The sequence below is a fragment of the Solanum dulcamara genome, chromosome 9, assembly GCF_947179165.1.
Source record: "Solanum dulcamara chromosome 9, daSolDulc1.2, whole genome shotgun sequence".
Taxonomy (NCBI): Eukaryota; Viridiplantae; Streptophyta; class Magnoliopsida; order Solanales; family Solanaceae; genus Solanum; species Solanum dulcamara.
In genome coordinates this window covers 76,665,560-76,692,034 of record NC_077245.1, presented here as the reverse complement: position 1 = coordinate 76,692,034, position 26,475 = coordinate 76,665,560, and the positions used below count along the sequence as shown (strand labels likewise).

Below are 26,475 nucleotides of genomic sequence, written 5' to 3'. Positions count from 1 at the left end.
ATACCATCAGCAAAATACACAAAACAGTTACAATATCATAATAATCGAAATACAATACACAACATACAACACTTATCCTTGTGAATTTTGAAACGTCAAAAACTCGTATAAATTTGGAGAATAAATAAATAAATTGAAAGAAGAAGTTGTGGACTTTATTCACTTTTTAGCCCTAAAACTTCATAAAATAACAAAATTCACCCCTAAAGTGTCTATTTCACTCTTTTCGTTTCAAATAAAAGAGAGAGAATAATTGCCGACTTTCTGCAGCTTTCCATTCACTATATAACTTCCCCATTTTATGCCTTTTATGCTACAAAAAATTCTCCGCCATGAACGATCCTAATCGGCCAGTTACCGGTTACCCTGCCGCCGGAGTACCGCCGCCAAACCCTAACGGTTACGGTGGTTCTGCTCACCAACAACCACCGTTAGGCACCGCTTACCCATATGCAGCACCGCCACCTTCCTCCGCCGCGTACTACCACAACAACCCGTACTACCAGCCTAATCCCTACGCGGCGCAACGCACCACCTTCCTCCGCCGAGTGATCGGTATTGCTATAGCTTCTATGGTCATCGCTGGTACCTTTGTTTTCATTCTTTGGCTTGTACTCCGTCCTCGACTCCCTGAGTTCAGAGTCGACTCGATGTCAGTATCGAATCTTAATCTCACAAATTCGTTGATTTCTGCTAACTGGGACCTTCGTTTTACTGTGAGAAACCCAAATAAGAAGATGACTCTTTACTATGATGATGTAGCCGCTGCGGTTTTCTATGATGATGTGTCGCTTTCGGATACAACGGTTCCGCCATTCTTTCAGGATAAGAGGGTTGAGACGATCCAGAAAGCGAGTTTTGCTACTGCGGGTGCTTATGTGGATAATCGGTTTTTTGATATGATGAACAAAGAAAGGTCTCGAAGAGGTGCAATTGGGTTCAATGTGAGGATGGTGGCTAGGGTTAGGTTTAAGGCTGGGGCTTGGAGAGCGAGGAGGAGGTTTGTAAGGGTGTACTGTAAGGATTTGTCAGTGGGGGTCGGGTCGAAAAATTCATCTGGTACCTTGCTTGGTGGTGCACGACAGTGCCGAGTTGGAGTCTGATGGTGATCTTTGCTTGTTTTAAGGTGAAAATCTATCGAATTTTTAGGAGTTGTTTTTTTTGTTATTGGCAAATGCAATGTGGTTAATTGTGATTGAATTAAGGGTGGTCTTTATTATAAGAAAGACTAATTATAAGGGTTCATTGGTTTACATTGTGTATAATTTATTCAGTAGTTTTTTTGAGGTACATTGGTTATAAAGCTAATAGCTTTTCCTTAGTTCTTGGTTTTATCTATTCTTCATTTGTTCTTAATAGTTCATAGAATAGCAAATGAAGTGGACATGAATGTAAGCTTGATATGTTATGTTAAAAAGTAAATTGATACATTACGGATCTTGAGGTAATCGAGATGTAGAAAGGCGCTTTAATTTCAATTATGGAACTTGTTTCAGGATCATTCCGTTGGTGCACATATTTGATTATTTATATCAGCCTATATAACTTAATCTTTTTTGTCCTGGTGCTCTGACATGTTTGTTTTCTAAGTCCTACCAATTCGTTTGAAATATAAAGTCATGTGCAGTTTCTGTATATATTGCTTTCTTCTCTACTAGCTGGTAGAAGTTCACTATTGAACTGTGACAATTGAAACGTGCTGATGACTTTGGCTTACCCCTAAAAGTTCTCTGATCTCCACACTTGATAACCTAAGAAGAAGTGTGGATTTGAGAAGAGAGAATAGTAGGGAATAGGGCAGAACTTCGGTAATTGGAGATGAAATAAGAGTTAAGATGAGACAGTTTCATTGGCTTAAGAATTTCAAGGTGTGCATTATCAAGCTGCATCTATGGATACTTGGTTTTAATGGTAAGGGTTAAGAGATTAGTTGAGTTGTAGGGTGTCTTTCTGCATTTGCAGTTTTATCACTGCTTGTATGACTGTATACTTCCCATCTATCTGGGAATATACTTGTTTGGTAATTGTTCCAATATATTCTCTCCTTAGGTGTAATGACAAAAGCGTTGGAAAGAAGTGGATGTGAAAAGGTATATAAATATATTTTATAGTGAGAGTTGCCTCGTGTATGGACAAGGGATCGACGTGCTTTCCTTTTAATGCTCCTTTATCAGCTCCCCTCATGTTTAAGAAAGAAATCAAGGAGACCTATGCAATGTGCAGTGTTGATAACAGGATTATGCGTGCTATTTTCTAGGTGATAAGGTTTGGTCATTTTTTATATGCACCGTCATAATTCATCTTATAATTTGTGGCACGTTCAGATCTTGTCAGGGGAGACAGTATCCAACGTTGAGATCTTTAGGTTGTAGTTTCACTAACTGTAACTTCTGTTCAATACCTATCGCGTCTTAGCTATCTCGTTATCCCAGAAAAGATACTACTAATATATTCATAGAGCTATTATCTGCCTCTTTCACAGATATGAGCAAGCGGCACTGATCACCTTAAATCACTTGAAGTTATACAAAGCATAGAGTTTCGAATGGGCTCTTCTTTATGCATCCAGTTTCATGTTGTACTCCTAATGATAATTTTATATCTATTGCCACAGGTCAAATAATATTACGTTAGCATGAATCTCTTGCTGTGATCATAATTACTACTCTGAATTAGAAAAAAACAATCTTTTGGGGTATTGTGCTGTAATTTTGGTAATCTGAAAATTAAGGAACAACCTTGAGCGTCAAGGAATAAACTTATGACCTACAACGAACAAAACGAACTCAAACATAATAAGGTACATTGTGGGATTTCTAGAAAATACGTGGAGACTATATTAGATATTTAAGTTTAGAAGATAAAAGGTCAACACACAACCAATCAACAAAAAATGATAAAGGTCATGTGTAGTCCTCGTAAATATGAAGAATAAAATTGAAAAATTAAATTAGGCGCTGGTTTGTTATTTACATCCTCATGTTCAATGTCCCTGGGTTTTATTAAGGAATCGAGAAGTATACTTGATAGGTAATGCTATTATTCTTCACATGTTTTCTATTTCAAGATCACTTAATTGAAATGTTGGCAATAGTAGTAGGTATTGGCAGCAGTTTCTTATATACACGTGGTGTTTATAGTGTGACATCTGAAATAAAATTTAAATAGTTCCTTATATTTATAAACAGATCATTTTATCTTTTCCTGTTCTTCTGTGTGGTAGAAAAGAACTTACTTTGAGACTTGCCTGCCATGCTATACTTCCAGATAGGTTTTCCCTTTAAACTGCTCAGGTTTTGGAACTTCCTTAATTTTTAAAATGTGCATCACTAATAATGATCGTTTATTCTTCCATACTAGTAGTCGTAGTATTACTCTGGAAGTTTCTTGTTATTCCATTTCTGTTACTATGTAATGTTTTTTGCACTTCAATTATCGTATTATTTGTTGTAGTGACTGTTCCTTTTTTGTATGCTTTGCCATTCGTTCTTTAGCATTTTCTCTTGGCTTCTCCACTCCCGTTGTTTCGTTTTTTGAACTGCTTTGTAATGCTTTTACTTGAGCGTCTATCAGAAATATCCTCTCTACCTCCCAAAGTAAGGTTAAGGTTTGCGTATACACTATCCTCCTCACCCTCCCAGACCCCACTTGTGGGATTACACTGGGTATGTTGTTTGTTTGTTTGTGTATCACTAATGATGATTTTAGTTTACATTGAAGGAATCTATTAAGTAGACATTAAAGGTTACATGCATAGCCTTGTTTCTCAAATGTGCTATGGACATCTATGCAGCTGCAAGAGAATTAAGTTGTGGCTTGAAACTTTCTAAAGATTATTTTCTACGTGGATCGAGTTGCTTTATTGATCCAACTTTATCACGGAAGACCAGAGTATCTGCCTCCTGTACTTTTGAGCCTTTACTAGTGAAGCTTGTATAGTTTATGTTCATATTTTTCAGAACCAAAAAGATGTTTTGGCTTCTTAGTGTTGTTTGATCATATAAGATTTGGTGCTGTATTTGTAGTTCAGGTTTTGTTATGCAGTTAATTATATTCCGTCTTATCTAAGGGGTAAGACTAAGACGTTAAGAAAAATATGCTTGCAAAACAATACTGTTCTATGTTGCTTGGACTCTTTGAAAAAAATTTGATGGGTATGTGCCTGATCCTTCAGCAGTACTGTATTTTTGGAGGATCTGACACGGGTGCAACAACATTTTTGGAAAGTTTTGAGCAACATAGTTAATTTATTATATGAGTCGTTGAAATATGATGTTTCTGTCGTCTTGATTATGAAGCTAACAAATTCTGTTTTCAGCTATGCATGGGAACGGCGTGTTTTTTTTCCCGTTTTAGTTGCCGTATCTCTACCAAACGACTTCTCAGAGGCTTGTGCTGCTGTTGCTGTTTCATCTGGGATAATTTTTTAGGTTTCATCAATTAGAACTTGGTAGTGGTATCAGTTATATATCATATGCCCCCAAAACATATATTGTACATTCTTACATTTTCAACTTAATTGCCTGTAGATGTCCTCTTTTTTAATGTCAAAAGCTTTTGGGGGCTCATTTACTTATTCATAATTGTATAGTTGAAATTTAGTGAACTGACTATGTTGGCTAAATCATGAGTGAACAAATTTGAATATGGACCTGCACTCTCCTTGATTTTGTGAAGAAACCAGTACATGTTTTATATTTAGTAGTGGCGGAGCTAGGATTTTGAGTTTACGGGTTTTAGATTCTAAAAATAGAAAATCATTGGGTTCTTAATAAATTTTTGAATCTCTAAACTTCAGTTTCATGTGTAGACCAATATGGTTATTTCTGTTTCACATAGATTAATTAATTAATTTGACCTTGTATAGGATGAGAGATTTTTTGTCCATCTCAGAAAAGGACAATACATTTTTATATCGAGAAACAATTCAAAAAATAAACATTTAAATATCTTATTTTGATATGAGATTGTCTTTGGTAGAAATGCACTTTTAAAATGAAACTTCTCTGCACGAATTCAAAGCAATTGAGTGAGAAACAATTATTATTATTTTTTTAACAAAGTTACAAAAGGTCTTTAGTCTCAAAGTATTCTTTTCTTATCCTCTTCCTCATTTTTTATCACTTAGAAAGTTAGAATCTTGACACATATATAGATGAGATAAGAGGTGGTGGTATTTGCTTTAAATATATCTCTTTGTTACCTACACCTTTTCCTTCTTTGTCTTCTCTGCTTTGATTAAAAGGAAATTAAAAGAAAATCACATTAAATATTTATATCAAATCAATATATTATATATAATATACATAACCTTTGGCTATTTTTAATATGATAAATGGATACATGAGGTGACCATAACATTTATTACATTTGTTGACCCACTATACGGTAAAAACAAGAAAGTAATAGATTCTACCAAATATAAACCTAAATTAATCGACCTAATAAATTTTAATGGCAAACTATTAGGTTAAAAAATGTCTTTGTTCATGAAAACTGTATTTTACTCTCTTTTGTTCATTTGCTTTGTATTTTATTATTTTGGGGTCATGTTATTTTCTTCCAATTTTCATGCTTTAAATTCTTTTCTCTTTCTTCTCTTTTTTCTGAGTGAAAAATTTATCGAAAACAATCTATTTATCTCCATAATTATACAAATAATATCTGCGTATATTTTATTTTGTTCAAATTTTTTACTTATAAAATTATACTGAATATATTATTATTTTTGTTGTCGAAAAATAAAATCAAAATTTCCTAAGTAATGAAAAATAAAATCAAAATTTCCAAGTAATGAAAAATCTCCAAAGTTCTTACACTTTTTTGACACAATAGGCAGAGTTGGTGAGTACTATGACTTGAATATCATGTTATATCTTCAACATGTCATTTACATTAACATTTACACTATAGAGAAGTGGGACCTTTGGTATAATTCTTGAATCTTTCTTTCTTTCTTTTTAACTTTTTAACCCTTTTTTTTGTGTGTTTGTAGAAGCATCTATCCATAAAAGATAAGGTTGTACCACACAAAACTTCACCAAACTTCATTTTCCACCATTCATTTTAATACTAAATTAGGTGGACTCTTCACTTTTGATATTGTATTCGTATTGAATTCTTTAAAAATTTATTATTTTTGAAAAATTCAACACACTGACATTTTTAAAAAGTCCAAACAACATAACTTTAATATCCTCTAATTGATCATAAGTAATAGTTGATGCATCTTTGGCACAATTAAGTAATGGTTTTGGGTGAGGTCAAGTTATAAGAATGAATGAACTCTTATAAATAGATATTAACTTTGGTACGATACGAATCTAAATTAATTGTGTTAATGTGTTTTGATCATTCCCTTCGGATATTAAATGATGATATATTATTTTTTAAAAACTCGATTATTGTCCATGGCAACTTAGAGTGTGAATTATTTGTGTATTAAAATAAATAAAACTAGAATTTAAGTTATATATAAAAGGGCAGTCCGGTGCACTAACGCTCCCGCTATGTACAGGGTTCGGAAAAGGGCCAGACCACAAGGGTCTATTGTACGCAGCCTTACCTTGCATTTCTGTCAGAGGTTGTTTCCAAGGCATTTCTGCCAGAGGCTGTTTCCAAGAATTTAAGTTATATATAACAGGTTAATTTTATTTATTGTAGGTAAATCTCACGTTATAAAGAGGAGTGCATGCATGTAATATCATTTGAATGATCTATTTTTTTTTTTTAAAATGTGTTCACTAATAATATATATAACTTAATTAAACTCATAAAATTAACAATTCTCCTATTCTTTCCGTCTCAAAATAACTCTCATCTTCAAAATCACGTCCATTAAGAAATCAATAAATATAATATGTACTCCTTGTATTCCTTTTTATTTGTTAAAAATTTTCTAATTTGATTTTCCTTTTTACTTGTCAAATTTGACAAATCAAGAAAGTACAATTTTTTTTTACATATTACACCCTCAATTTATTTAGATAGTTAATATCTTTGGTATCAAAATATTTTAGAATTTGAATTATGGCTTTAGTGATTAATAAGGGTAAAATGGTAAACTCATCATATCAATAATTGATTTCTTAATAGGTGTGCCAAGTCAAAAATTGATAAGTAAAAGGGAACGGAGGGAGTAGTTTATTAAACTATCTCTATATAATAAATGTCTCTTGAAAATTGAACACTACTTCCTCTATTTCATATTAAGTGAATTTTTGAGAGATTTTTCATTGTTCAAAATAATTAAATTGTTCAAAGTTCGAGATAGATGTTTGAAACTTTTTTCATATTTATCCTTTTATTTATTGAAATTTTATATTTTCTAGGAGATAAATCACACTATTTGTAAAGTTATATTTATGATTTTACAAAGGGCAATAGTGAAAAGTATGGTTCAAATTATGTCATTGGATATTTTTCTTAATATGTGTGCATTGCCTCACAAATTCACCTAATATGAAATAAAGGGAGTATTATATTAAGAAAATGGAGTTTAAAGGTATAATTTTTATAATTAGAAAAACACATTTATTTACTCTTGATTTTTTAAAATAATACTTATTTTGGGACAACTTCTTTTTACTAAGATAATAGTTATTTCGAATCGAAGAGATTATAGTATTTTAAATGGATTTGTCTGATGAACACTGACATATAAGATGTAGTGTCAAATCATATATATATTTTTTTTTAGAAAACAACCTCTCTCCTTCTCAATATAAGAATAAAGTCTAGATTACGTTCTACTGATAGGTTATTGTTATTATAATTGTTATACCTACAAAGCCATCATCAAAAGTAGAAAGAAAAGAAAAAAGAAATCTACCAAATTCTTCTATATTAGAAAACCACTCTCTCTCATAATCTTGAAAACTATAACCATATTTCACCAACTTATCTCAAAACTCAACAAATACTCTCTCAACTTAAAGTCTCTCAAACAAACAAAAAATCTCACCACCACCATTCACCTCCATCATCATGACGGAAAAGGACTGCGGCCACCACGACGATGAGCGGCACAACCTCCACCGCTGCCTAATCACCGCCTTGATTGCGTTTGTAACCCTAATCCTCTTCACCATCCTCCTCATTTTTCTCATCCTCCGTCCAACAAAACCACATTTCATCCTCCAAGACGCGATCGTCTACGCGTTCAACACCTCTGCCCCCTTTAATTTCCTCACGACCAACGTACAAGTCATGATTGTCTCTCACAATCCTAACGATAAAATTGGAATTTACTACGACAAACTCGACGTCTACGCCACGTATCGTGGCCAACAAGTTTCACTACAAACATTGTTGCCACAAACGTACCAAGGCCACAAAGATGTGTCGATATGGTCACCTTTTGTGTATGGTAATAATGTACCAATTGCACCTTACTTAGGTAATGCAATTAGTAAAGATATAATGGTTGGTACAATTTTATTAAATGTTAGGATTGATGGGAGAGTTAGGTGGAAAGTTGGGAGTTTCATTTCAGGAAAATATCATTTGTATGTGAATTGTCCTGCTTATGTTGGTGTTGGTGGAAAATTTATTGGGAATAGTGTTGTGGTTGGGAAGTCATTAGCTATAAAGTATCAATTGGTGCAAAATTGTCATGTTGATGTTTGAAGAAGAAGAATTTCTCCATTTTCAAAACTATCTTTCCTCTCTCTCTACTCTTTTTTCTTTTGTGAAATCATCTAGTATTCGATATTCAATATTATTGGTCTTACTAAAGAGAAAAGCATTTCATTCAAAAGAAAAATTCATCAAAATTCGAGATTTCTAGTTAACGTCGTGTAATGCGTAGCTATTAGGATGGAAGTACTTCTTACTAGAGGTTTTGCCATTCTGAAGCTTCGAACCCGAAACTTATGACTCAGGTAGAAAGATTTAACCCCGTTTCTTCATCTAGAATCTATGATCTAACATACACTTTCTTAGTTTCATTTTAAATTTTGTCATTTACTGATTTTACTAAAGAGAAAAGTGCTTTCTATCAGAAGTTTTTCTCTCTTGAAAGTTCAGACTCAAAATAGTATAGTTAACGTCGTGTAGTGCGTAGCTATTAAAAGGGAACTACTTCTTACTAGAGCTTTTGCCATTCCAAAGCTACAAACTCGAAACTTCTAAATAATGTAAAGAGATTTAACCCCGATTTCTTCATCTAGACTTTACTGTGTAGTATACACTTTCTTTTTTTAATCTATTTTGAATTTTGTAATTTTATTGTTATTGTTGTTGACCTTTAATGATAAATGGGAACAATTAATGCAAAGTTTTTGTGAGGATTATTTTATTTTTGTGTTAATTAACTTTAAGCAATTTCTTGAGTATCATGATTCGAAAAGCCCTATGTTAACATGGGATTCGAAATGCGTCTAACAATGATATGTATTTTTCTCATATTTATTAATTTTTATTTTTTGGTTTGAGTCATGCAAGACTTTGGACATGCATCACGTGTCATGATCATTAAAGGGAGAAGTGGTTCTTTTCATAATTTTTTTTCATTCTCATAGCTCAAACTTTAAATTTTTTAATTAAAAATAAAGTAATCATATTTATTCCGAATCATCGTAGTGTGAAAGAGAGAAGGCGATAAGCAGAATGGAATAGTATTTCCGAAAGGTAGTAAATGTTGGTTCCCACTTGTGTAAAAGGTGTTGAGTGGTGCATAAAAAGCTTGAGAATGTGGTAAGTGAATTATAACTTCCTTACCTACTGCTACTTTTTCGACCTTTATTTTTTTGTGTATTTACCTACTGCTAATTGTACCCACTATATATATATACAATCATGTAAGTTTGTAACACAACTATATATACAATCATGTAAGCTTGTAACAGACTAACATGGGTTGTGGTACAGGATTGTGGTGTAGTGGTAGGACTGCTTCACTCTTAACTAGAGATTTCGGGTTAAAGCTCTGAGAATGAAAAAAATCATGTTGAGAGTGTCACCCCCGAATGGGCCTTGTAGTGCACGATTCAAATTTAATCGGGGCTCCACGGGCTCCGGACATCGGATGGAAAACAAAAAAAAAAGTAAGCTTGTAACAGAACTATGATGGGTGCTTTTGAACAAGCTTTTTATTATCAACATGGTTTAATTTGGTGGGATGGTTCGGAATTTCTCCACTCTTAAGTCTTAATCAAAAGTCTCTGGTGAGCACTGTTCTGAGAAATGAATTTTGCAATGTGTTAATTAATTTAGATTTAATCGGACCCTAATATAAATATCGAATATCGAGTGAAAAGAAAAAGAAGCTTTTTTATTATTATTACCTTAGTCCTTACACATCAATTTAATTTCTCACAACATTTGTTAAATGATCCATATAAAGCATTAATGCACTTCAAGAGATGTGACGTAGACAGGCGTCTGCCCTAATTAGTAGTTGTTTCCTCGACTCAAATTCATATGACCTATAAATCATACGAAAACAACTTTAGTGTTGCTCCAAAATTCCCTTCCAAAAATTCTATATCCACTTGATCTAGATAATTCTATTTGAGAGTAAACTTATATCCTTTGTTACTTAGCCATATGATAAATAGAAGCTTTTGTTTTTTTGTGTTCAGAATTGAACAGAAGGATCGGTCTTTGTTATATTCAATGTATGGCAACTTAACAAACACAAGTTTAATACTTGTCAATAATTGAACTGACTCACTTCTCCATGAGAATCTAAGCAATCAACGTTTTTTTAAAAAAAAAATTAAAGAAAAAGGGTAAGGTGAAAAATTAATAAATTCAGTCAATAAATACATTTATAACAACCGGATTTATTTTCGTAATTTAAGGGTTTTAACAATGATAATCAACAAAGAGACAATTTATTCGTTAAATGAAAGATATATATATAACGACTAGAGTTCTTGGCGTCACTAAAAAATTATTTAACCACAAATGGTACACTTTTAACGTCAAGACGATTAATGATTAATGAGATATCTCATTTAGATAATCATATTTCTTTCAATAAATTATTATTTTTAGGCATTTGAATCTGTTTGAATTACATCTAGAGAAATAGAAGCAATGACACAAATTGCATGTTTCGAGTGTTTTAGATCTTAATTAATTAGTAGCAATCAAATTGGGATTTGTGTTGTTCACCCAAACTCAATATATTTGTATTTGGGCTGCCCAAAGAAAAGATAAGGAGCTAATTGTTCACAGTTTCTTATTAAATGGACTCTCACTCCTTACAGCCCAAAGACCCTAACATTTTGGACTATTTTGATAAATAGCCCTTCAACAGCTGTTGTTTCAAACTTGGTCACGTGTATATATTTAATGAATTTCTTAAGAGAGATACAAACTTTAGCTACGTCCATGTTTGTATTAACCACATAACATAAAATAATTCAAACTTGAATATTTTTTTCAAGTTTCACTTGCGAAGTTTGAACGTTCTAGTATTTTACTTACACAAGTTCCAATCATATCCAACAAAAGCCACACTTAATACTTAATTAAGGGTCATTTGATATGCTGGATGGGTTAATTAATAATGTTTCATGTATATTTTATTTTCTATATAAGATACTAATTCTATTAATTTAGTATAAATAGTAAGATAAAATAATTTCGTAATTAACTAATATCTAACATGGTAAATACGATCGACCTCTAACCAGTGACTAGCCATACTATAAAGCTAGATTTACAAGCCCAAAAGAAGTTCCAATACAAAAAAATATACATAGAATGTTCACTTTGCTTTTATCTTCCACCAATAGGCCTCCACTTTGATGCATCTATCTATTGGACCATTAAAAAAAATGGAAAATGCTCAAATATACCATTGAACTTTGAGAAAATATTTATTTATGTCATCTGTTAAAAGTGTGGCTCATTTATGTCATTTTCGTTTGAGAAAAAGGCTCATCCATTCCATTATTTGTAAATTAAAAATATTTTCCGCTTTGCAAAACTATTTTGTACACATGGTCAATTATGATTCGGTCACGTCATTAACTAAATTATTATTTAAAATGAAAAAGGTTCAAATATGATATCGAACTCTTGAGAAAAGACTCATCTATGCCATCCGTTAAAAGTTTGGCTCATCTATGTCATTTCAATTAACAAATAATGGCATAAATGAATCTTTTGTCAAATGAAAATGGTATAAATGAGCCAAACTTTTAACGGATGGCATATATGAGCTTTTTCTCAAAGTTCGATGACATATTTGAGCCTTTTCCCTTAAAAGAATTACTATTACCTTTTTTTTCTTGCAAATATAATCATAGTGCAATCATAGAACAAAAAATCATATCATGAATACTCAAATAAAATCTCATTTGGTGTTATTTTTATCTTTTATTCTAAAGTTCAAGTAAAAGAACTACACAAAAGTTAAAGTCTTTAACAACAGTTCAGACTCCTAAAAATGCCGATCGTTGCATGTTCTATTCACCAAAAGTAGTGCATCCAACACTTATGTTCCTCGGACTCTTTGAAAATGTTGACAAGTGCATGTTGTATCCTCCAAAAATGCACTATTTTTGAGAGAGTTCAAGCAACAACATTTTTAGAGAGTTCGAGCAACATAGTCCGACACAAATGCGATAACATTTTTAGAGGGTCCAAGCAACATAGTTATTCACCATTTCCTTTCCTCAAACTTCCTTCTCATTAGCACACTTGATGCCTAAACCCAAACTTGTCATTTTTGAGATCAAACTCAACAAACAAGTTCTGCATTTGAAAATTCCCTAGAATTATCGATGGACCGGTAGACAATTCGAGCTTAGAATCAGTCACCATTGTCAAACAAATCACATCATTTTCACCAACAATAGAGAAGTAATTTTCCAATGGCAATGCCATCTCTGAACCCCCTTGAAAATGAAACTTCACTTGTGGCAATGACACTGTTTTATGCTCTGAAACATTATAACATGGCCTTAAATTTGTCAATCTTTCAATTTTTTCAATTCTTGAAAACCCCTTTACTTGGTTCACAAATGCATTCATCACACGCACAAAAATACCATGATTCAAGAAAGTGAAAGTTGTGCCTGAATCCACTATTGTCCCACCATTCCCTTTTGAATTTGGTGCCAAATAATGATATGGTATCTTCACTTTTTGCCCACCAACTGTTATTTTTCTTAATCCAACATAATAGTACCCTGATAATGCATTTCTTCCAACAACTACTGGATTTTTTAGCAATGGGGTGTAGCTCAAATTTTTAGACTTTTCATAAACAGTATCCAAAACAAGCATGCTACTCTTGGGAATATCATCAAACCTGTGAGATAAAAGACAATAAGACAGTTTCTTGGCCCCTAATTGGTTTGGCAATGATGAAATTCCCCTCCCAAACCCCGCAATTCCCGCAGGCTGTTGGGAGGAGAACAGAGAACAACCAACAACAAAATTGGATATTTTCTTGTTTGGTAAATCCAGTGTTTCAACTAGGCCAATCCCACCTGTGGAACCGGAACCATAAAGAATCATATAAGGTGGACAAACCTGTTTACAATTTGTTTTATTACGCGATTCGCAATCATGGCAAAGAGATTTTGGACTAGTTTTTGGGTGAATCCAAATGCATTTTGGATTCAAACATCCAAGAATTCTAGCAGAAGATGACAATCTTGGAATAAAAGTAGGATTTTTTTGTGAAGAAACAGGACATTTGGAGCATTGGTACTTTTTAGTACATGGGAACCAAACAAAGCTGCTGCCAGTGTCCATGACAAATGGCATTTTTTGAGGAGGAGTACCAAATGGAATAGTAATTGAGTAGCCTCCATAGCTATGTGGATACAAAGGGATGTTGGAAAGTGAAGAATCTTGAGGATTCTTGATATGATGAGCTCTAGCTAAAGAGAAAGAAGCTAAATGAGTGAGCTTTTGGTAAAAATCTTGATTTGAGTTGGTGTTAAGAAATGAAAGAGGGATTGATGTGGAGGAGTTTGATGAAGAAATGAAGGGAAAGGCGAGAGAAATGATAAAGAGAAGGAGGAAAGAAGAAGCCATGGTTCTTGGGAACTATATGCCTTTGGAGATAATTGACATTAGCCAAACTAAATAGTATTCATAATAGTATGGTGAAGCAAGTTAAGAGTGTCTTTAATATCAAACGGTTAGAGGTTTCAGTTTCAAGCTTTGAAAATGAAGTTGTCTTGATCCAGGAGTCCTTTTCTCCAAACTTGAGACTTCTTGGCACCACTCTTAGATTAGTAGGGCTCCAAAGCGACACCAGGTGGAAAACCGGAGAAGAAAATTTGATTGTATTTGCTATCAAATGTGGTTGTGGTAGCAAAGGCGGATCCAAGATTTTAATTTTATGATTCAAGACTTAGGTTCCAACCACTTAACCTATCACCTTGTTGTTTGAGTTCTAGATTCATAGTTCAGTCTTTTTAGCAATTTAAGTGAATTTTACATCAATAAATCCAAGTCTAGGCTAAAAGTTACAGGTTCTAATAAACCCACGGCGAACTAGATTTGCCCTTGTATAGTTCGCCCTTGTGTGGTAGGAAATTTGGTAGTCATTCATCCGTAAATGAACTTTTGGATGTGAATTCGGATTAGTTTGACCCCAAAACGAATATTGAGACATTGGATAGGAAAAAAAAAGTTTGAGAGCCTTGGTTAAAGCAGAATGGTAGGTTTTGGTACCACTCTTGGGACATAGGTACAACAATTGACAGTGTAGCATGTGATTCAACAATCAACAATCAACAATCAACAAACTTCCACGGAAATCATTATCTTGCACCTTAAGTGTAAATGATAAGAGAACGGTGGGATTTGATAAAATCCAAGAAAGCTTCCTGCAACACATTTTCATTTTGGATGCTAACCATTACACAAGCATTTGTTTGGTAGTACCCCCTTTTTGGAGTATATAGCACTGTTACTCATTTCAAGAAATATATATATATTACAGAAAAGGATTATGTACTCAAGTTTCAGTGCAGCCATAGAAGATTACAAGACTGATGCAATATACAAAAGGAATATGTGCGACCAAGGATGCGACATAGTGGTCAATGAAGTGGGCTGAAAAATCAATACATTCTATAGCCATGAGTCATGAATTTGAAGTGAAATTTATGAACCAACCAAAAGTTAATAGACTCTTATGAAAATGTGATTATAGGATAAATGAAGAGACCTCATTTTTTCTGCTCTAGCATTAATGGATAAGCTGTCATTCAACGAAAATTCATAAATAATCACTTTTCAGCCTCTATAATTGAAAAACAGTCATTACCCTAAAGTTTCAAAATCAAATTAGGAAAATTTCAGGATTCTATCCTGGAGTTCCATCTTCTAGAATTTGAAATTCCATGACAATAGCTACTTTTCAAAGATGGGACCAAAAAGTGACTTGTGGGCGCTATTTCTACTTTTAAGACAACAATAAACCCAGTGTAATCCCAAAAGTGGGATGGGAGCTAACATGTACACAACCTCACTCCTACCTTTATCCTACCTTTATGGGGTAGAGAAGTTGTTTCCGATGGACACCTTGACAACCATACTCCATTATCCTAAAGTTTAAAGAACAAGGAAGCTATGCAGCTTTGATCAGGGTCCTATTCAATACAAAGTAAAGAAAATGCGCATTCAAATGTCTGAAATCTCGAAGAAGACTGTTACAACAATGTGTGTGTATATATAACAGGAGTAAATCTTAATCATAGAAAGATAAGAGATCAGCTTCAACCAAAAAAACAACAGCAGCAGCTCGAACCTATTATTCCTTGGTCCTCTTCCTTGCCAAGTACCGTTCCTTAGCTGCAGCAACAGCGTCCAGACTTCTTTTATGATGGTCAACTTTTGGTTGATCACTTGCTGCAGGTTCAGTGGTGGTAGTTGGTCCATTGTCGGAAGCTAGTTTTTCAGCCCTCTCTTCAGACAAACCATCTGAAGGAGGCTTCATATCCGCCGCTCCATCAGCCCTTTCCTTAGGAGGAGAAGAAACAGAAGGTTCATGATCTTGCCTCTTTATCTCCTTAGACATGTGTGAATGTACATCCGCTGATGATGAAGGTTTTTCTTCTGTCTGAACTGCTTCCTGTTCATGATGATTCACAGCCTTCTTGGACTTGCTATCTCCTCCAAAGGCAACATTTTTCTGAAGACTAAAGTAAAAATCACTGATGTCCGTCTTCTTAGTAACCTGCCAATATACTTAACATTATTAGAAAATAAAAGGATTATGTGCTGATAGGGGTTACTTTCAGATCAAATAGAAGAGCTAATGCATGCATTGGACAACCATAGCTTCTTCCTAGTTTCCATACTGATTAACAGCGTCAACTGACACAGTATTTCCGTTAGCGGTGATCATCTCTTGTGAAGTGCTGTGCTAAACCAACAAGGAAAGTAAGATCAGAAGCTTATGTCCATGAAATAAGTATTATTAGCAGTTCTATTTTTTCCTTTTGACATCATTAGTTGTAGGGTGACTTCAATGCTTTTGTTCAGGAATAATTAGACCAGTTGAAACTGTCAGCATTTGAGAAATAAATGCTTTGGTATGAAGAATACATCCTCCAGTATTCCATAAATTTTACTAATGCATTTAGTCTGACAAAATTGGAACTTACGGAACTGTTTTTGGACCTGCAATTCAGGTGCTAGTTTAAAAGACAAACACAGCCCCACTATCAAATGTGAGTGAAATGTTGAGGTTAAATTTGCTAATTTAACTTGAAAAATGCTGTTAAACTTCTACACCAAAAACTTTCTGAAGTAATTATCTAAAATTTGGGAATTATTTAAGAATTATCCAAAAAAGTACTTCTCTAAAAACTAATACACTCCAAAACAGACACTTAATATTGAGAAAGTAATTTTCTTTCATTCAGTTATGTTTCCTTCACAAGAGTTTCAATATTCTTTCCAAGGGAATCACTATGAGATTTTAGTACATGAGGCCAAAACTTTTCAAATGAGCTTGACAATCGTCAATCTCATTTAAGCAGAAATTAACTTAAGATCTTGCTAGAACATGCTCTGTCATCAGGCGTTAATCAAATGAAATGAACAGTTAGGTGTAAAATTAAATTGTGATCATTAACATAACTGGAAGTCCATCCATAATTTTTACATAAATACCTTACGTATAAAGATAAGCAAGCACGGAACAAAAGAGATCCTGCAGTTGGTACCAAATGGCAATAACAAGTAGATGAGAAGATTTCACTTACATCATCTCTCTCCTCTCGTAGCTCACGAAGACGCTCTTCCTCCAACCACTTAGCCTGCTCTTGAAGTTTCCTCTTGTAAGCAGCAGTGACGAACTTGTCTTTGTCTGCAAAAAGATGATCATCTTTACTCCTCTCTTTTGCTATTTTCCTCTCATAAATGACTTCATGCTCCCGTTCTCGTTGCTTTGCCTTCTCCATTAGCATCTGGATATATTTTGGCTGGAACAAAGCATAACAGTTCAAAAAGGTGCAAAAATTATGGCAGTAATTTTCATTTCCTTCCAAATTAAAAGTGCAGATATTAATGCTATCATCCCGTGCACAAAGAGTTATTACATGTTCTAGATAATATTGAAAAGGAAGAAATAAATAAGGAAAGTCACAATAATATATAGCTGCAGTTTCACAGGAAAAAAATTTGAGGAAAGAAAACTACTGTGCATATTTCAAGAGACCTTCAAGGAGAAGATAATGCAACCAGACAAAAGTAGATTAGATTGAACAGATTAGTATAACCACTGAGAAAAGAGAGCCATCTCGTATTTTTTTTCTAGCATATTTCCATCAGGAAAAAAATTCTTCCCTAATTTTAGTTTCTCTAATGTAAAAGAAACTTTACCGCAGTATGAAAAACAGTTAAAAGCGTAGCTTACTTGGTCCTTGAATTAAGAATAACAAATCAAAGAATGAGATACACTTTAAATTAACACTTTGCAGAATCTGTCCATAATTCATTTCACTTGGAAAATTCTCCTTATCCTAGCATCTTACTACCAAAGCCACCTTAACATGTCAATCTTAGGTTCTAGAGCTAAACCAAGATACATCTTAGAAGGCTTCAAGTTGTATTGAGGTGAAAAAGTAATATCTCCAAATCCAATTTCACTTATAATCTACCACAACAGAAGTTACTATACAAATTACTTCAACTAAGTGATTCCCGGCTAAAAGGTCTGTTACCCTACTCAGCATAGCAACTACTTTCACATGGTTTTAACAATTAATTGCAGAAACAATCATTAGTATCCACTCCAAATGTTTGAATTGTTCATTTGTTTTGTTTCATCAAATCATACTGAATATCTAAAAATACGCGGGGAAAAATGCAACTTAAAACAATACCTTCCTCTCTTCGCGATCCTGAGCTCGAGGTTGGACAGCCTTCACTTTCATATCATCATATACTCCATCATAATCAAATACTGAAGGGTCCTCTTCTAAAGCCTTCTTATGTTGTTCTTCAATCTGCCAAAAATAACAAATTGCATCAATGGAGTTACAACCCTAGTTAGTCACTTCCCCTTCTTGAGTCCTACATCCGTTTCCTTTTTTTGGGATAAACAAAATCAGTATAAAAAGGTTCAGAGTCAATGAAGTGATTTTGAGAACCATAAGATTTCAGGTTCAATTCCTAGCAGAGACAAAGAGACTAGGCGATTTCTTCTCATATGCACATGCCTTAGTGGACAGAGTTGTTCGGTAGCAGGTGCTGCATGAAATTAGCCAAGTTGCAAACAAGCTGACCCAGACACCATGGTTATAAAATAAGTTAATGTGAAAATTGTCAGATACAGCTAAAGCTTAATAGCAAGTGTCGTGGAATTAGTCGAGTTGCGCACAAGCTGGCACAGACACATGGTACAAATGTGAAAATAGTGAGATAGAGCTAAAGCTTACATCTTTGAGAGCCTTATTCTTAGAGGCATGACGAGAAATTTCTTTCTCAACATCATCATCATCACCATCACCAAAACCAAGTGCTTTAGGAAGCGGAGGCCTCACAGGCTGTTTCTTCTGCTGCGATGGTGGAACTCTTAGTTGTAAACCATATCCCGATTTTTTCATGATTCACTATCAACTTCAAACTGAAAATTTATAATTAAAAAAAAAAATCTTTAGGTGCTATCGTATGAAAATAAAAAAAACAATTGCAATACAGAAACGAGAAATTTTCTATTTTCCAATTGAATTTTAAGGTTATAGAGCTTGTTTCGATTACTTACAGTAAGGGTCCTTTGATTTGTAGCTGACGTTACCAAACCCTAAAACACTGCGGCGAGTTCTCTTCTCGATTAAAAGTCGTCGGAAAATTCAGAGCCGTCGGAAGAGGCGGTGGTCCGGCGGCAGAGAGAGGGTGGCGGAATCGAGTACCGGCAACGATTGTAAACTGGACCGGTATTGATCCAATGAGCTCACCGGTTTCTTATATTTATGTATAAGGAATTGAATTTTCCAGAGATAGGAATATTATTTAAATAAATTTCTTAAAGTGGGAATGGATAATAGAAAATACTTAATTTCTCACAATTAAGTTTGGTATTAAATTAAGTCTTTTTAGTTAAAAGTATACTTGTAATCAAATAGAGTTTATCTCATCCAACTTAGTATTATTTTATTTTATCCCAAAAATCTATAATTCTAAAATAACTTTGTATGTGTTAATATAACCCCAGGGAATACTTTACGAACTTGCAATTAATTTTATATTTATAAGAATTGTTCAGTTTACACAAATTGAAAATATCATTATGTTCATTTTACACAATTTGAAAATATCATTTTCTACTTGTTGCTCATTCTTCCTCCTCTGCTTTTAAAATCGTATGAATAGAAAGTGAGTAGAATATAAAGAGATCTTGAGTCGCACACGCACACTTACTTGATTAATGCGGAAGACTGAGAAACAGGTTGAATAAATTCTCTTTGGATCGAAAAAATAACAGACCAAGCTTTAGTTAGATAAAGCTTTGATTGGTCTTTATTCAATTTGTTGATAGTCATAAAACACGTATAGTGATTTACAATAGAACTTTATGGCATAAAAGAGATAATCAAAAACTGAAATTTTTTTAAATAAGGCAAAATACAAAAATAGTTGCAATAGAATTAGTAACTTTAATGTTGTGTAGAAAATATCAAGTACTTAATAATGGTAACTTGGTCCCAACATATACAATACCGTCCCAAAAAATAGCAACTTTGCGAATATTTTATTAAATATTTTGCATTCACTAATTAATATATTTAAATTTATGCAATTATTTTGGTTACGGAGGAAAATATATTTTCTAACTTTGTTAGAGGCTGCCAGAGTTTTGAAGACAAGTGAACATTAGACGAAAACTATTACGGTACAATAAGATAATATCATCTATCCAAACTTCACCCAAGTTATTCAAATGATCAAAATTAGCAGAAAGTAGTCTACAATTATTCTTTTGTAGCACCACATATAGTTCTTACATACTTGTAACACTCAATTTTCTGGCCCTAACTCGGCAGTGAAAGGGTGAAAAACACAACTGTAATGCACTCCTAGCTCGCAAGCCCCCTACAAACTCTTACTTGGTGTTAACCAAATATGCATCCCAACCTTGAAGCCGGTATTCACGAGCTGCTTCTGCGGGGTTAGCCGCCTTTATAATTCCACGCCCAACAATAATAATATCACTGCCTCTATCACCAATTACCTATAACAACAATTTCTCACAGTGAGCAACTAAGACAATTCCATCTATGTGCAACAATTCTAATAAAACCAACTTGAAAGGTCTTCAATTTTCTTACTCTTACTGGTAAACTTGCAGTTGAAGCAGGTGCAAATTGTTATTCTTGCAACAAGAGAAACTAATTGTTTGAAGAAAAAAAAAAGGAGGGTTCACGGTCATGCAATTGTTGCAGAACTACAAAAACATCATAGGCAACAGCATAACAATATGATCACAAAAAAGTGTTCCGTCTTGATTAATATGTATATATGTGTGTGGTCCCTTGTTGTCTTGTTAAGCAATATTGTCTGCAATGACAATCCACATATGCAAAGGTGAAGTATATAATAACATAGAGAAATGTCATAAGCTTTGTTTTTGCAGTAGGCAAGGATCATTCCTTATACATTCATTCACTAGATCATCAAGGTGCAATCTTTGGGATTAAAGTCATCTTATGGGTAAAAGTTGCTTCTCTAGTTCATTGAGAAAAAAAAAGTTGTCTTTATAGTTTAATGTTGCGAGTGAAGAATCATGAAATGGATGAGAGGGTTAAGACAAATTCCAATGTGGCATTTACTAGTATCAACACATACTCCCTCTATTCCTTTTCACTTGTCAAATTTTGATTTGGCACACCTATTAAGAAAACAATGATTGGTATATGAGTTTACCGTTTTACCCTTATTAATTGATAGTCTTAAACATCTTTATTCACTACATTTTTCAAATACATTAACTCTATATTAATAAATTGAAGGTATAATAGGAAGAAAAAAATTGTCCTTTCTTGATTTGTCAAAAATGACAAGTAAAAAGAGAAATCAAATTAGGAAATATTTAACAAATAAATAGGAACGGAGGGAGTAATTTAGAAGATAAAGAGTTAGGGAGTAAATAGGGAGTGCCACATAGTAACTGCCACATAATTTAAAAAGAAGATAAAGAAGCCAAAAGTTAGGGAGTGCTTTTGGTTTTCCCAGATGAAGAGGAGTTCAAAAGAAGCAGCTGCTAGAAAACATCATCTATCAAGAAATGAAAGTTAATCGTATGAAAATAAGAAGGAAAAATAAAAGGAATGGACAAACTCTTCAGCTCTTCCGACCAACTTACAGAACACCTATCATTCCATTTTTATTTTTTTTATTTTTTGATAATTATGGTATCCAGGCCAACTTGCGCAAATCTATCATTCTGCGTAGGTACTAAGACTGTGACGTAAGAAATGAAAAATAAGACGAGATAGCAGCTCGGACTTACTGAATTTGGAGTGTTATATTGTTGGCCTAGAGCATCTCCTCCTTTTACCAATTGAACACCAGGTGTAGCATGGATGAGGGATGGGTTTCCAGGTCCATTAGGCCAAGAGGCAGGATTCACAGAGATGAACCCAATGACAAAATCCGAGTGATCCTCGGCAATTTTTACTGCTGCTGCTGTGTAATCTCCCGTGGCTAGGTTACCCGCAGAACTCATTTCAGCAAGAAGCAGCAGGCCCCTGCCACGCGGCAAGCCCTAAGTACAGGAGAACCAAATCAGATCTAAATAGAATTTTCTGTAGCTCAATAGCTTAGGTATCAGTAAAAAGTAAAACAAAACAAACCTTCAGTTTCAGACCATCAACAATTCCTGGACCAGAAATAATGTGTGCATTAATTATATCAGCCCAATCCAAAATGCGAAAGATACCTCTGCAGACAAACACATCAAATTAGATCAACTTGAGCAACAAAAAAATGAGAAAGATAAAGTAAGCTGGCATCCCCTCACCCTTCAGCTTGCATTGTCACTGTATTTCCAATGTCAGCAAATTTACGATCTTCAAATATTAAGAAGTTGTGTTTGTCTGCAATCTACAGAAGAAACGAAACAATAGTAAGGACTAACATAAACTTTAAAATCCCTATATATTGGCAAAAACAAGCATTATTTTAAGCCCTGTTCATCATTTTTCTATTCAACTTGCAACAAGTGTCAATTAAACCTAATGTTGGCATACATTATTATTTAAGTCAACAAATACTTCCATCACATAATATCATTTTATTTGGTCCGTTGCTCTAGCTATCAGCTGTGGCAGAGCCACAGTTCTACCTACGGGCTGGCTAAAACCTAGTAGTTTTGGCTCAAACCCTATATTTGTGTTGAAAAATTCATATGATGTGCAGAAATAATCTATTTAGAACCCAGTAAGCAAAAACAATTGTGGTCCAGAACCCATAAACTAAAGACCTTGGCTTCGTCACTAGCTATCAGCCTAGGAAACTAAGTCAGTTTTCAGATAATAAACATAAGCTACTCCTTGGAAGCAATGGTTGAACTCTTTAAGATTAGATTTGTAATCCTGCCCGGCTAGCACATTATTAAATAGCTCATGCACATGTTGAAGGACTAAAGAAATCCAGAAATCCGGTAAACATGATCCAAAATTTCTGTACTAGAGAAAAATGAAGCACAAACTGCATCATCATCCCACCAGAGCACATCAATGAGCGCTAGTAACTTACCAATCTAAGCTTAGAACCAAAGTCAGGAGTAAAATCAGGCAATATATCAACATGTGTTTTTAGCATGCAGATTTCAGGTCCAACCTGCATAGGGATTAGCAATAAACTTGTCAAATTATTAAACATGAAAGGCACTAACAGAAATTATTGGACAAAGATTAAATAGGAAAGTAGGAAAGTCGCATGCTTTCCTCGTGTCACACCAAAACAAAACAAAACAAAACAAAGAGATTAGCACAATTCATATGCTAAATGCAGCTACAAGTCGTTAACTTTATTATCTGTAAACCTCAAATATGTGAGTTTTTCAGTTTATCGACACCATAGACAAGGTAATAAGGTCTCCACAACTCCTGTAACACAGATTCAAATATAACAAGAAAGAACAGCAGAGCGGTGGTGATTATTATATCTCACCAGCACTGTTCCTTGTTTACAGAAACTAATTTACACATACATTTTGCCTAATGCCTACATTTCCTATACCTTATTCATGAATGATCACAGATTAAAGGCAAAAGGTACTATTCATCACCTTGTCAGCAATATCTAGCAGTTCAGCAGCTGTGGCCACATCAGCAGCCAGACACAAATTAGTCTTCTTCTGCACCATAATTTCAAACAACTTCTTCCCTGTAGAGTTTTTTGCAATCTTTGCCCTTTCGTCATATGGTAATCTTTCCCTGACCTTTGTTTCATTCACTGGCAGAGGAACCGCAACCTTGCGGTTCTCTTCCAAGAATTTCTTCACCATATTTTCTGTTTCCTCTGAAACCCTACCCTTTTCCTTTAGTATCCTCACCATCTCAGTCAGTTTCACCATTGAATGCAATGCGATTCCATTCTCAGCCAAATTTTCCCTTCCTCCTTGTTCTCTGTCCAAAGACAATCACCAAATAAACCACCCTCAGGGGGGAAAATAGATCAAGATTCGCCAATATATCACAAATTTATGCTAACTGAATTCTCAGGAAAAAAAACACGAACAACAAATGTAAGATTTTAGACACCGAAACAATCCTCTTATCCTATTCAAAAATAAGTACAACCAATATACTACAACATTGAGAGTCAAAAAAAGCGAATGTTAGATGCCAAAAAAACACCATTGAACTGCTTTCACCCAGATTTCTTTTGAAAAAAAAATGTCTTTTGAAAAACTCTTTCGGAAAAAGTTGGCAAAATTTATTTATTTTTGTGGAAGAAGTACAAATTGAGCTAAAAAGAAAATAAATTTGACCTATCAATCATGACGACGGCATCAGTAACCTTTAACCCAACGGCACGAAGAGGAGCAGCAGTCTCAAGTACCGAAGCACCACTAGTAACCAAATCCTCAACAATAAGACAAGCTTGACCCTGTTTAAAAGCACCTTCAATAGCCTTCGCAGTTCCATAATCCTTAACCTCTTTCCTCCGCATTAACATCGGCAAGTCATGAGCAGTAGATATACACGTCGCTATAGGTAACGCCGTGTATGGAACACCACAAACGACGTCGTATTTGGTGGATTCCGGTAGAGAGCCGACGAGGGTTTGTGAAATCTGACGGAGGATCGACGGGTATGAAACGATTAACCTGAGATCAATGTAGATTGGTGAAAAGATGCCGGATTTGAGCTTGAATTCGCCGAATTTGACGGCCGAGATGTCGTGGAGCTGAAGGATTATCGACTCCATTGTTTCAGATACCATTTTTTGAGTTTTCGAAAATCTTTTAGATAATAGCGAGAAGGGTGGCTACTGAGTAGAGTCCAAAATTTGAAGAAAATGGCGCTTTTATAGTCGCTTTCATGTTGGGAAAAGAGGTTAGGGCAAAAATGGTACACCTACGCTACTTCCCAATATAATCTAGAAAAATATAATGATTTGGAATTCAAAAAATATTATAACTAGGAGTCGAACTAATGTTAGAATCAAGAGTTGTGAGGTTTCAAGTCTCAGGCTCAGACTCAAGTGTCAGATCTTGAGTTGAGATTGGAATCATAAGTCGGATTGAGGTGAGGTTAGGTTCTGAGCCGCGACTTTAATCCAAGACATAACTCTCGACCCGAGATCAAGGTTATGGTTGAGTCTTGATTTGGAATCAAGAGACATGCCTTGTGTTGATGTCGGATTTCGTGTTGTTAAGTAAGTGGTTTTCTTACTTATTTTATGATGTAAAGTTAATATAAAAAATATTTAAGTAAAATCTAGGAAAATATTATGACATTGAATTCGAAAATATTACGATCGGGAGTCAAGTTAGAGACAGGATCAAAGTGAAATCTCAAATTCAAAAAATATTACATGTTGCCACTACTTTTAATTATAATCCAAACTAGATTCTTAGAAAATGTAAAATACTTAAGAATCTCATTAAATGAAGGCTAAATATCAACAAACAAAAAATCCCAACAATTTTCTTAAACTTTAAATAATTTACTTATTTAAACTATAAAAAGAATTTCAATAATTCACTCAATCTGGACCAAAAATTTTATTTATCGTAATTTAAATATACCAAAAAATTCACCAAATATTTTTTATAATGAAGAAATATATTATTCTTCAAAAGAATTAGGTTCATAACATTATATTCTCCACTTGTTCTTGTCCTATAAATATATATTCGATCAAGCAAAATCAACAATGTGTTTCATTTTAAATATTCATCTTGTAAATCCTTTAATTTACCAACACTACTTGAGATTCGAGCAATTAACTCCACTAACTAATTCAAGGAGAGCATAATATGAGCAATATTCTAAATCAATGTGACATGAATGTTACGTTGTTATACGGAGGGATGGAAAGGTATTTATTCGAATATGTTTTATCAAAAAATTATAATATATATTTGTGTAAGTGAGACTGTGAATCTTTCTTGATAAAAAACGTGGGATCATTGACATGTACCATTTGGTCATAGAACTTATATGTAATTCATCTTCAATTCACAATAATGATATCTTTGATAAAAATTTAAAGATATATTTTTACTTTTCGATTTTTTTTTTTGAAGAGTATCAATTTGAAAAAGCATTTTCGTAAATATTAGAACAATCACTTGTATTGGTTGTCTAAGTTTTCAAAAAATACTATCTTACTGAAATTATTAGTTACCGATTATTAATTTGGTGAAGTTTTACTATATAGGGAAAAGTAATTTAATCCGCAACTTATATTCGATGGACATAAAATAATAAAAAATAAATAAAAAAATATTCGATGGACAAAACCCAAAAAAAGATATTGAGATCCGACCCGGGAAACTGAAAGCCCAACCAAAAATGGGTCAGGTTTATT

General features: G+C 33.9%; 5 protein-coding genes across 7 annotated transcripts; 2 read left to right on the top strand and 3 right to left on the bottom strand.

Annotated features, from left to right (window-relative positions):
• The first annotated feature begins 255 nt into the window (after positions 1–255).
• On the top strand, positions 256–4,776 carry LOC129904055 (NDR1/HIN1-like protein 10). 3 transcript variants are annotated; one of them, XM_055979581.1, is made up of 2 exons: positions 256–1,126; positions 4,319–4,776. In XM_055979581.1, the coding sequence occupies exon 1, from the start codon at positions 333–335 to the stop codon at positions 1,101–1,103; it is 771 nt and encodes a 256-aa protein (XP_055835556.1). In that variant the 5' UTR covers positions 256–332; the 3' UTR covers positions 1,104–1,126; positions 4,319–4,776. The 3 variants fall into 3 exon arrangements, with proteins under 3 accessions (XP_055835556.1, XP_055835557.1, XP_055835558.1); XM_055979582.1 differs by lacking the exon at positions 4,319–4,776 and adding an exon at positions 3,721–4,255; XM_055979583.1 differs by lacking the exon at positions 4,319–4,776 and adding an exon at positions 3,794–4,253.
• Positions 4,777–7,755: 2,979 nt separating this feature from the next.
• LOC129902043 (NDR1/HIN1-like protein 1) lies at positions 7,756–8,660 on the top strand. Its single transcript, XM_055977059.1, has one exon. It carries the CDS (start codon positions 7,987–7,989, stop codon positions 8,626–8,628), a length of 642 nt encoding a protein of 213 aa, XP_055833034.1. The 5' UTR covers positions 7,756–7,986; the 3' UTR covers positions 8,629–8,660.
• A 3,663-nt stretch (positions 8,661–12,323) lies between these two features.
• LOC129902042 (probable aspartyl protease At4g16563) lies at positions 12,324–14,182 on the bottom strand. Its single transcript, XM_055977058.1, has one exon. The coding sequence runs from the start codon at positions 14,002–14,004 to the stop codon at positions 12,649–12,651; it is 1,356 nt and encodes a 451-aa protein (XP_055833033.1). The 5' UTR covers positions 14,005–14,182; the 3' UTR covers positions 12,324–12,648.
• Positions 14,183–15,505: 1,323 nt separating this feature from the next.
• Positions 15,506–19,416, bottom strand: LOC129902154 (uncharacterized). Its single transcript, XM_055977221.1, has 5 exons — positions 19,196–19,416; positions 18,870–19,057; positions 18,315–18,437; positions 17,193–17,411; positions 15,506–16,159 (listed from the first exon to the last, which is right to left on the bottom strand). Exons 2-5 carry the CDS (start codon positions 19,035–19,037, stop codon positions 15,734–15,736), a joined length of 936 nt encoding a protein of 311 aa, XP_055833196.1. The 5' UTR covers positions 19,038–19,057; positions 19,196–19,416; the 3' UTR covers positions 15,506–15,733.
• Positions 19,417–20,318: 902 nt separating this feature from the next.
• LOC129902153 (uridine 5'-monophosphate synthase) lies at positions 20,319–25,008 on the bottom strand. Its single transcript, XM_055977220.1, has 7 exons — positions 24,428–25,008; positions 23,723–24,062; positions 23,188–23,271; positions 22,451–22,533; positions 22,284–22,371; positions 21,941–22,195; positions 20,319–20,662 (listed from the first exon to the last, which is right to left on the bottom strand). Exons 1-7 carry the CDS (start codon positions 24,880–24,882, stop codon positions 20,534–20,536), a joined length of 1,434 nt encoding a protein of 477 aa, XP_055833195.1. The 5' UTR covers positions 24,883–25,008; the 3' UTR covers positions 20,319–20,533.
• Positions 25,009–26,475: the final 1,467 nt, after the last annotated feature.